At 35.8% G+C, this 11,474-nt stretch overlaps 1 protein-coding gene across 2 annotated transcripts; it reads right to left on the bottom strand.

Annotated features, from left to right (window-relative positions):
• Window positions 1-2,945: 2,945 nt before the first annotated feature.
• LOC123681665 lies at window positions 2,946-11,335 on the bottom strand. Of its 2 annotated transcripts, XM_045619899.1 has the most exons (4): window positions 11,177-11,335; window positions 10,883-10,982; window positions 7,472-7,761; window positions 2,946-7,417 (listed from the first exon to the last, which is right to left on the bottom strand). In XM_045619899.1, exons 3-4 carry the CDS (start codon window positions 7,722-7,724, stop codon window positions 2,952-2,954), a joined length of 4,719 nt encoding a protein of 1,572 aa, XP_045475855.1. In that variant the 5' UTR covers window positions 7,725-7,761; window positions 10,883-10,982; window positions 11,177-11,335; the 3' UTR covers window positions 2,946-2,951. The 2 variants fall into 2 exon arrangements, with proteins under 2 accessions (XP_045475855.1, XP_045475856.1); XM_045619900.1 differs by lacking the exons at window positions 10,883-10,982; window positions 11,177-11,335 and adding an exon at window positions 7,819-7,914.
• Between the last annotated feature and the right edge of the window lie 139 nt (window positions 11,336-11,474).

Genomic DNA, 11,474 nt, shown 5'->3' with positions numbered 1-11,474 from the left:
CATGTCGTTAATGATGAAAAATAGGGAAAACGAACCTAGAGATGCAATGTCGTTTTTATCCGTAGGGCAAGCACAAAGACTTGATTCAGGTTCAGATGTAGAGCCTTTTTTCGATATAGAATTCCGCAATGACGATGAACTCTGTTGTTTTTTTGCAGCATTTTTAGATTTACCTTTTTTGTCTGACTTTTTATTTATTGATTGCTTCTGATTGTTTTTCTTCGATTGTTGAGATCCTTTCCTTTGTGGAGATGGAGCAGGATTTACAAAACCACATGCATTTGACAGTAATGGGCATTTTGTGCAACAACTATCTGGAGGTTTGATTTCCTGCATCAAATTGCATTTAGGTTTCATGTACGAACTTGATGGCATACTACCTAAGGCAGTATTCACCGTCATGTATGTTTGACAATATTCAATTGGAAGGATATCATCTTTTCTAGATTTTTTATCGCAAGAAGTAGATGTACAAACGTCAGTTTCAATGTAGGTAGAATGCTCATTGCATGCATTCACACAGAATATCTGATTGTAATTTTTTTCGTTTGTTCCATCTCGTAGTCGCGGTGAAGAGATTTCTTTTATAGTTTCACCATTGCATTTTACCAGAATTTTTATAGAAGGAAAGTTTTCACATACTTCGCTGTCTGTTTGTATGTTGCAACCTTGAGATGATTTGTTTTCTGGTTCATCTGTATCAGTGACCAAACTCAAAATAAGGTTTTCTCCTAGTTTAATCGATATTCGATTAGCGTCGTTGTTGGTTGAAGTTTCGTTCAGTCCTGATTGTTCTCCCCATGTGCAAATATGGCAGGTATCTTCCTCACTAGATGCAATAATCCTGTAATTCTCGGTGTCAACTTTTTCTAAGCCAAGAGGTACGTTGCATTTTCCACAAGTATCATTGACCTTGTTTGTACGTTTCTTTTCAGATTCAGAGGATAAATCAATATAGTTCAATTCTTCACCTTCACTGGAAACACTAGGATGCAGAGCTAGTGCAGTCCCTATAAGCTTAATATCCACTAAAGAGTCTTCATGGCATCGTTTTGGAATTTGTAGAACTATTTCTGTCGTCGATTTCGAATTGATATTTTCCGTGTTGGGCTGGAGATTTCTAGCGCACTCACAGCTCATCGTATTTTTGAGTTCATTATCATTCGATTTTCTGGATTTAGATCTTCTGCTGTCATTGTTTGAGGTGAATGTACTTGTTCTGCAGTTGTAAACGAAATGGTGGAGGAAATATGTGTCTGGAACCTTTAGGGCCACATTTTCAGAAGGTATATTTTTCAGAATATCCTTCGAGATGTGTCTAGATAGTCCTCCTTCAGGTGTGGTAAAATCTGAAAAACATGAGGTTCATCTAGTATCAGATTGAATTGGGTTAAATAAGGTTATTTCACCTTTCATTGATTGACAAGGTGAAGCGATCCCTTCTTCGTTTTTTGATGTTAGGAAGCCAATTTCTAACGAAGGATGACTTACTACATTCTTACATTCAAGACTGGAATTTTGTGTCAATGAATGAGATATTTCTCTTTGATTGTGTATTTGAAACATGTCTTCGAACTCTTCTGGGTTCCAATTTCTTTTACTTTGAGTAAATTGTTTCTGGAAAAAAAGGGATTGACCTTCTATTTATGTAGCTAAATATTATTGAGGTTGAGGAAATGTACAGCGTTTTGCCGAAAAAAAAAATGAAAGATTTCACTAATCTAAATACAAGAAGAAGGCTAGGATGAAATAAATGAAGTTTTATAGTTGAGTTTATAAATTTTTGAAAATCCCTTTACAAGTGAAAAAAATTAATCCATGCATGAAGAGAATTGGTGATCACAGATATACAGCATCCGGACGGAAAAACCTAGAAATTTAAAATGACCATGCTCTGATGAGTTCGTCAATGCCCAAATCTGACAAGGGGTTTCGTGAATACGAAATTTTGTGTTCCTATTGATTTCAAAATTGCAGGTTCGATCGAGATGAAAACTAGAATTTGGATGTGGAATGACAATTTCAAGTTTCGTACGAGATTTCCGGTCGATCGTGTTACCAGAACCATAATAAATTCGAGAAGAAAATCTAAAAAATGCTACTCAATATTACTTGACCACAGAACCGAGAGGTTGAGATTTTGGATGTTCATAGAAAATAACAATTTCCAGCTCCTTGCAAAGCTGATAAAATTTTTAGAACTATAGAAAATAGACTATAGAAGGAGAAGAAGGCTATGAATTTTTCAATTTTATGTTCGATTTCGAAAAACTGTGAAATTTGCTTGGTATTACTGATATATTGTTCGAGTTAATAGTTAATAAACCAAAAAATTTGAATTACAAACAGTATGACACAAAGATAACCCTTCAAGAAGCAACAACAAGTTTTTAAATGGTCTCACAAGGTCCTTCACACCTGAAGTGAATATATTGCTTTCTATTCAATAGATTCTTATTAAATCTTATCTAATCCTACCTACTTTGAATGCAACATGAATATTTCATTGTTTTAATCTTCATGAGGAAAAATGCAATTGGGTCGAATGTTATGGATATAATTCCAATAGTTTTAAAGAGAATTGATAAAATCATTCTTGAAAGTCTCTCAACTTACAATCTACTCAAAACACCTCATTTATAAAATTCATCATTTCACAAAGTTTCACAATATTGTTCCTACATTCTACCCTGACTCTCCTAAGCCTCTATGAGACCTCACAGAAGCTTAGGGCATCACGAATTGAGAGAATCGATTGTGTTTTGTATAGGCTTTATTACTGTGTCCCATCGCCACTTCAGGAAGAGTACTGTTAATTTTGTACCCAACAGTGAATGGCTGAATAGTCCCCTATTAATTTTGAACTCAAATGTTACTAATAAAAAAATAAGTTTATTGGATTAGTATCGAGTATTCATTACAATTAAAACCAACTTCATGAGATGTATGATTCAATCATCTTTTATTGCACGTGGATTCACTCTTATAAAACGATTCATAGCTAATTCTAAAGCAAAAACATCCTTGTCATCCAGTTTCGTATTGACTCTTTTCTTGGGACATTTGGAGTCTTCACACTCATCATTTTGTGATGTTTTGACTTGGTCAAAGTCCCCACTAAGCCTTGAGGTAGATTTCGCAATCTTCTCTGGACAAACCTTATCGTGACATTCTTTGAGATCTGACCTTTTTCTTGATTCTCCTTCAGTAAAATTAGCACATTCATTCGGATCACAAGATGAATCGCACTCATCTTCACCAACATCTTCATCAGGACTGCACGACGCGTCACAATACTGCGTTACATTCTGCTCCGAATCACAAGCCTGACTAGCAACATGTCCTTTCTCGCAATCGTTGGTGCACACTTGTTTGTCGCAATATTCTTGGGTTTTAGGGTTCGCTGCTTCATTTCTTGAATCCGTTGTGGTACAGGCATCACAAGCTCCTTTTCCAGCTACAGTATTTGAAGTTCGTTTCAGTGCTTCTTCACCTGTAGCGGCATGTTTTTGTTTCTTCAAATGACAAGTATCTGGACCACATTCGGCATTCTTCGACTTGAATTTGTTGACTTCATCTTGGTGAAGACAGTGGTCTGATCCACATGCCATGGTTCTCGTTGTAACTTCTGAATTCCCAAAACAACACTCAGCCGTTTCGTTCGTCATTGTTGCTTTGAAGTTTTCACAATCATCAGGTCCACACCCTTTGGTCTCAAACTTCGGTTGCTTGATTTCGTTACAAGGTACACAGCCCTGAGACTTGCTTTTATCGAGGAGGGCAGCTAAGCATGCTGTATTGATGGGTGATGGACCTATAACTTTGGCATTTTGTATAATGTCTTGCTTCCTCTCGTACAACTCTAGGAATTCTTTAGATTTCAAGGTTTCCATGGAGAATATTTGATTCTTGAAACGATCCAGTGGATCTTTTTTAGTCGAGGATTTTTCTTGTTTAGGTTTGGTGCAGGTCTTTGCTGCTTTTTTGCCTTTAGCTTCCTTCTCATCTTCTGGCGTCGAAAATATGATGTAATAGTTAGGTTCATACGGGTCTGTCTGCACTGGAGTCACCGTTATAAAAATATACTTGTCTTTCTTTGTAACTTTACAAAATGGTTCGGATTTTCCAGCAGGATCAGGGCTTTTGTTCTGATAGTACGAACAAATAGAAGATTCGCAAATTTCAACCGATTCTTCCTGTTCGTTCAGAGACTCCGGCGGACATACGCAACTATCGTCAGCTGATGGTATCTGGTTTAGGTTCATGGCTAGTTTCGTTCTCAGTCCAGGTACTTCGGGGCCACATACGTAATTTATTTTTCCCTCAACTGCTTGAATATTTTCTGATTTGGGGATGGCGCGTGGGTCGGTCAAAATGAACGTGGTGACAGTTTGGGCAGCTTCGCACTTTGGCGGACATGACGGTCCTACTTGAACTTGGATCGACCGCATGACATTCTCGGAGGGGCGTTTAAGTCCTGAACTCCTCGATCTATCGAGAGATCTTCTTTTACGTGGCGGGGTCGGATCTCTGTTGAGCTCATAACCTGCAAACTGATAAAGCAAAGTTTGAATGATGAATTGTTGAGGAGGGGGGGTTTCTGCATTCGAACTGCAGCTCGCGACGTACGAAGCTATAATATCCTGTTGAAAAGTTCCTCCTGTTTGGGATTGACCGCACCCCTTACACTTAATTGTTTTGGAAGGCCTCTTCAGGCACTGTTGTCCCCTATCCATCAACGTTTCACGGTCTGTGTTGATATTTGCATGACAATGACAGATCTTACCCTTAACGGCTGCCTTATCAGATTGGTTTCCTCTAGGGCATACTTTTTCTGAGCTCATAGGTTTCAATTCACTGCATGGTTGGCTTATTTTAATGAGAATTTCTTCGGCGTTTGAAGATATCCCACCTATTGATGGTCCCACATGAGTTTTTATTCCGGAATCGCGTCTCTTTTTGAAGTCGTCAATTTTACTAGCAGTACTAGGTCTTCGACAAGTTTTGGGACAACCATTGGCATCCTTGATCGACCTATCGACTTTATCCGTTTCCTTAGTAGAACAAACAAATGTCGAAGATCTTTTGATACAGCTCTGCTCCCCACATTTCGACAATTTTATTTTGCTACTATTCTTTTTTGATACTGAAACATTCTCTCCGGTATTTGCCTTATTAATAGATAACCTACACTTCTTGCACATTAGAACTCTACCTTCTGTTCCCCCTGTGCATTGTTCTCCCTTTTCTATCACTTCCTTCTTTTCTGTGTTTGTTGCATTGTTACAACAATGGCACAATTTTTGATTGGCCATCTCATTAGAAGTGTCGTTTTTATTGATAATCCTTGAAGTGCTCCTGGGTATGCGGCTGCATGTTTTGCACTTGGTCTTACAAGGTTTACATTTTTGCAAGATCATTAAGGGTAGTTCTTCGACATGACACTGACATACTCTTTCTTTTGTTTTAGTTTCTTTAATAGATACATCTCCTCCTTCTTCACCTTTGACTATTATTTCAGGTTCTCTTTTCTCTTCAATCTGATATTTGAAACTATCTTCTTTATCAGATATTTCGATAGTTATTGTTATATCAGGTTGGACGAAGTCATCTTTATTATCCTCTTTTTTTTCGGTTATCTTATCATCTTCAATCTTTTCATCACTCTTGTCTATTACAATATCTGTTACTGGAGGTGGTTTAGGTATATCCATAGGTTTTTCAGAGGGTAGAGACTCTTTTTTTTCAGATTTTTTGGGCGTTTCAACAATTTTTTCCTCAGATTTCACCGGAAGAGGTGGTTTTTTAACATCTTCTACTATTTTGTCAATTTCTGGTTTTTTGGATTCCTCAGATGTTTCTTTCTCGGGTTTTGACGGAACTTCAGGCTGTTTGATATCTTCAATTTTTTTTACCTCTACCTGCTTTGGTATTTCTGGTTCTTTTTCCTTTTCCTTTAGTTGTTTTGGTTTTTCTGGTATTTTCTCTTCCTTCTTGTCCTCTACTTGTTTAGGTATTTCTGGCTTTTTCTCTTCTTTCTTGTCTACTACTTGTTTAGGTGTTTCTGGTATTTTCTCTTCCTTCTTTTCTTCTACTTTCTGGGGGATCTTAGGTTTTTCAATATCCTTCTTTTCTTCGGGAGGTTTAGGTACTTTTGTTTCCTTTTTATCCTCAAATTTACCACTTTGCGATATCTTGGGAACTTGAGGTTTAACTTCCTCTATTTTCTTCTCTTCAGGTACTTTAGGCATCTTTGTTTCTTTGGCATTTTCAAGTTTACCACTTTGAGTTTTCTTTGGGATCTCTGGTTGTTTTTTTTCTTCAATTTTTTTTTCTGCCTCCTTGATAGTACTCGGCTTTTCAGGTTCTCGATGTATTTCAGTCGGTTTAGATATCGTTGTATCGTCAGGTTTATTTATCTCCTTAGGTTTCTTTATTTGATCTCCCCTATCTTCTGTTTTATGCGTTGGCATGTCTTTTCCTGTTGAAACTTGTTTGTTTTTATCTGAAGCACCTGTAGCAGTAGGTTTCGGTTTTTGGGTTTCAATCTTTTCTGTTGGTCCTTTGGTTTCTTTGTCTTCTTTTTTCGAAGGAATATCATTCTTATTCTGCGATTTCGATGGTACTGGCTTTTTTACGAGCGAAGGAGTAGAGGCAGATTGTGGTTCTGCTGCACCTTTGATTTTGATTTCTTCAATAGTTCCGGCAATTTTTGGTTCTTCACGTTTCTTCTCACATATACATTTTAAAGTATCGCGGATTGGTGGTAACATGCCAATAGTTTTTGAATAATCTTTCCTCCACTTCGAACATACACATTCTTTTTCGCCACAAAATTTACATTTACCATGTGTTAGAGTATCTTTCAATTTATCACAAGTGCAGCTTCCCGGCAACTTATCGTATAAAAAGCATGGCCTCTGTTTAAGAGTCTCTGTGAGCTTACTTCCACGAATACTATGTACAAGCTGCAGTTCCTCAGAGCTGAAGTAGGATAGTTTCGACAAATGCGAAGGACTGGACGCGTATTTTTTGCACGGGCATCTAGAAATTTTTACATTATTGGTACCAGATTTTGTTGCCGTCTGCGTGGCGAACTTGTTATGTTGCTTCGGCGTGATTGGTATCCTATTGATATCTTTTAGTAATGAAATGATATCAGTATTATCGTGTTTTGATTTGGACTTCATGTAATCGTGAAACTTGGTGCATTTTGTTGTAGGTGATTTACAGACGGTACATAATTGTTTGTTCTTATGAGAAGAACTGCTGGGTTTCGATTGGATGAAAGCTTTTCCACAGATGCAATTTTCGTTTGTTTGACAACAAATGGGACATCGTTTTTTTTCAGCTCTGTTTGCTATCTGACACGTCAGAACAGTCTCTTCCACCTTCTTGATATGATGATTCCTCCTCTCTAACAATGCAAATAACATTAGAAAGTTGGCAGAGGCATTTTGAGTATCCTTACCGGAAAATTTGCAAGCTCGATCGCATTTTGGGTAAATGCTGCTCAGAACAACTCTCGCTTCTAAGATCTGGCTATAAACACCTACGTTGAACGGTGTGATATTGTCCTCCCAAATACAGACAGATGAACGAAACTCCTGTAGTTCGTTATTCTCCGAATTCAAATTCTCTCTGCTTGCCTCTTTGTCAATCGCGTCTTCGTACAGTTCGGAGTCTGTCTCATCATCGGACAGATTCGAGTTATTCTCTAGCATGCCTTTGTAAAAATCATTTATGCTTGAATTTTGAGGTCTGTAAATAGCGTATTAATTTATCTGAAATGTAGTTGTACTTTACGTCTTCCAATACTGTAATTTTCTTGCTTGCCAATATCAAAGTCGATTTTCGACCGATCTTTTATTGAAGGCCAGCATTTTTTTTTGACATTTTCAATTCACCTCTATGAATTCAGACATGTTCGTGTTTCTTCATTTCTTTATTTCATCAGAGAAAATCATTTTATGTCAACATAGAATCTTCATTAATAACATTTGGTTATCCATTTGTTCCTATTATATTACATGTACTTACTTGAACAAAATTTTCCTGAATTATTCATCAATTATTTTATCTTAACCTTTTTAGTTCATTAGATTGAAATCTGACGTAGATAATTATAAAATATTTGAATCGCATACGTCACTTCATCTCACAGGTATATAGATTGGTTTTCATTTTCACTTCTAGTTAACAAAATTCATTGTAAATTCATGTAAATCGCAAGTGAAAAATTCATGTAAATCGCAATAAAGGAAAAGTGAAGAAAATTGAGAAATATATATGAAATTCAATAGTTATTAATATTACAATTAACGTTGTTACTAATCTAGGTGCTCTTTAAAATAATTATTCCCAATGTTGACTATCTCTTATTCATTTTCTATACATAAATTTATCAAACGCTGAAATTAGCTATATGTGAAACTTTGTGTGTAGTATTATTTTCGAGTGTGGAATGTAGAGGAAGCTTTTTGGGTGGAAAAAATGAATGATCCTCGATATGAATATTTTTTTTCGCAAAATTCCTTTCAGATCTTTTTGAAAAACTTTGGTTTTGTCTCTGTCTGTTTTTACGCAAATCATTGTGGGTATGCTTTTTGGGTCTCAGATGAATCCATATCAATTTCAGTTTATTCAGCGCATACGTAAAGGTCAACTTCCCGAGATCTCAATATTTCGCATTGTATTTTTGCTATATTTATGAAATTTTGGTATGAATATTCTAAAAGAGTACTTTGTGGTTCTTTGAAATTCCAGCAATGTCTTGCTTATGCGCAAACTGTAAATTTCTAAGGTCTAACTATTTCGGATTCTACAAATCCCACGCATATGGAGTTGACTATGAATGTTGGATAGGATCATCAGTATGTTCAAATAAATTTCCAGATAGTGTTTTTATTTGGTATACGTAAATAATATAGTTAAGTTAACTTTCAATAATTCCACCATGAATCATAATTTCACTCCGATATATCTTGAACTTGATTCTTCTTTGAATTTCAAGGACCACTTGGAAAATTTGCGTATGAATTTGAAAATTAACTGGTTCTTCATGGGTTGCTGATACCTGCAATCTTCATAGCAGCTTTGGCCTGGGGTTTCCTTCTGCTGATTACTGTTGTTCTGTTTGGTTTAATAGTGATCATATTCCCAAAGCACAGCTTGACGTTTCTATGAAAATTATTAGTGGAACCATTAGATCCACACCATTACTTTGGTTACCAATGCTATCACATATACTTCCGCCTCATATTCGTAGACAGGTTGAAGTCAAAAAATCTTGGGATAATTTGTTTCCGATCTTATTTCCAATTGTATCTCACCTTCAAGATATTAAAACTGCCCGATCAAAGTCGAGTAAACTTTTATGGATTGATACTTTCCTTGAATCCAATGAAAGTGACAAGGAAATTTGGCGGTCGGAATGGAATTCTTGTGATGTCCTCAACAAAATTCTGATCGATGATCCTTCATAGCCAATTTCAGTTTTTTGGAGGAACTTTTAATCGTCTTAGGACTGATCATGCTTCCTTCAAAAGTATGCTTTCAAATGGCATTCTATTGAAAGCCCACTATGTGACTTATGTATGTGAGTGTGGCGCAGAGAAACCATTGATGACTTGATGAATAATGGTTTCAAATATTCTTTTAGAATGAGTCGCTAACTTAAAATCAATATAATGGAAACTTCAACATTTTTTACCCTTTTCTGGATATTTTTTTTCAGATTTTTCAATACAAGCGTCGTCCACATTGGGTGAAAAGGATGGGAATGATTTTTTTGGATGAAGAAGAAGCCCTTCAATATAAGGTTTCCGTCTGTGCTCTTGTATCATACGTTAAAATTATATGACGCCCCGGGTTGAAAATACTGATCTCCTTTTCTGAAATGACTGTTCCAATATTCCGCTATATTTTGGTTTCTGTTCCAGATATTCGAAAAATTCTACGTTTTACTGAAAAAACGTTTAAAAACCAAGGTATAGAGAATTATATGGGACAGTCATTTTTCAGAAACACGATATAACTCGAGAAGCAAAATATTTACGATATGATCTCAGATATATTTTTATTTCGAAAAAAAAGATCGGAGGTCCTTGAACAATTTCTCTTCAAGTCTTATAGTAAGTTCCCGAGATACTATCACTGAGCATCGAATTTGAGACAGTCTGTAGGTACTTAGCGCATATGTGAATGGAAACTTCTTGAAGAAAATAGTGCAACTAGTGCAAAATTATGTGCTCTGGTGGACTGAATTATTTCAAAGTCAAAATACGAGGAGGCATGATAGTGACACACCTATTGGCAGAGTTTTTTTCACCTAGGTATATAGTTTCGATATATGAAAGCCACATATTATAATATATTCTCATTTTTCAATTCAACAGGTGAGCAACTCTAAGTATTGAACTTCAAAATGATTTTAAGAAGCGTTTGATTTGGTTATCGTGTCCTTGAATGAAATTTTTCATTTTCTTGATATCTCTATTTCCCATTACCCACCGAAATTTGAATCACGTTTACATTTTTTCCTCAAAATTGTATGGATTCATCCGTGAAGTTGATCTACTGAAAGTTTAAATGGATAAGAATTGCAACTGGTTGAAATATTATAATTCAGGATGAATTGAAAACATTCCTTATCACCAACAATTTTCCGTGAAGTGATAATTTACTGAAAGTATTGTAAGGAAGAAGAAAAAAGCAATGTAAATTAAATTTTTATATGAGCCCCAAGGCCATCCTATATTATATGGTCAGTTTTGTATTGTTCATTGTAATATTTTACGAAATAGTAAGTTATTTTCTGGGAGAATGTAGAACGAAACAGGAAGGAAGATTAACTCAAGAACTAGAATAAATTCCAACCTACCAAATTAAATTGATTGCTCCAGATTTCTGTTCGTCGATTCTATGTATCCAGGAGGCTTTTCTATATCTTGTTGCCGAAAATTTACTGCTTACATCCCATTCTGTGAATTAAATACATATTATTCGTCTGAATCTCTCTAGACACAACTTAATTTCAAATTTCATCAAGCACTGTTCCAATTTTGAGTACGGAACTTGAATCCATACATAAAGTAGATAATATAATACTGAATCTTGACTCTTTCTGCTGTTTCCAGATAATGAACAAAATAATCTTCTACAAAAGCAGACTTACCAAATGCGGCTGGAAATTCTTGTTGACTGAAATGTTTGATGCTTGAACCGAAAGATTTTTTTTTGATGTGGCGACAAGGATTTGAATGAATCTTACATTGTCATTTTGACATAACAAATGAAAATAAGTTATCACATGGGATTATTTTTCTGTACCCTGAGTTTGGTTGAATAATCAGAATAGTTCGAATAATGCTTTATGCAAAATCATTCAGACTTCTATGTAGATAGATGTTTCAAAGAAACGCTGTTTATTCATCACAATGTGATGATTGGCTAACCCTGAAATATAATCTCTC

This window comes from Harmonia axyridis, chromosome 6, assembly GCF_914767665.1.
Source record: "Harmonia axyridis chromosome 6, icHarAxyr1.1, whole genome shotgun sequence".
Lineage (NCBI taxonomy): Eukaryota > Metazoa > Arthropoda > Insecta > Coleoptera > Coccinellidae > Harmonia > Harmonia axyridis.
Note: the sequence above shows the minus strand (reverse complement) of the source record. Positions and strands in the feature narration are given on the sequence as shown.

Bases quoted from the DNA above. Each gene is read 5' to 3' on its own strand.
- LOC123681665 (XM_045619899.1), bottom strand. From the start codon at position 7,724: ATGCTAGAGAATAACTCGAATCTGTCCGATGATGAGACAGACTCCGAA. The intron at 7,418-7,471 runs GTAAGGATACTC...TTGCATTGTTAG, and splicing joins TCGAGCTTGCAAATTTTCCG to AGAGGAGGAATCATCATATC.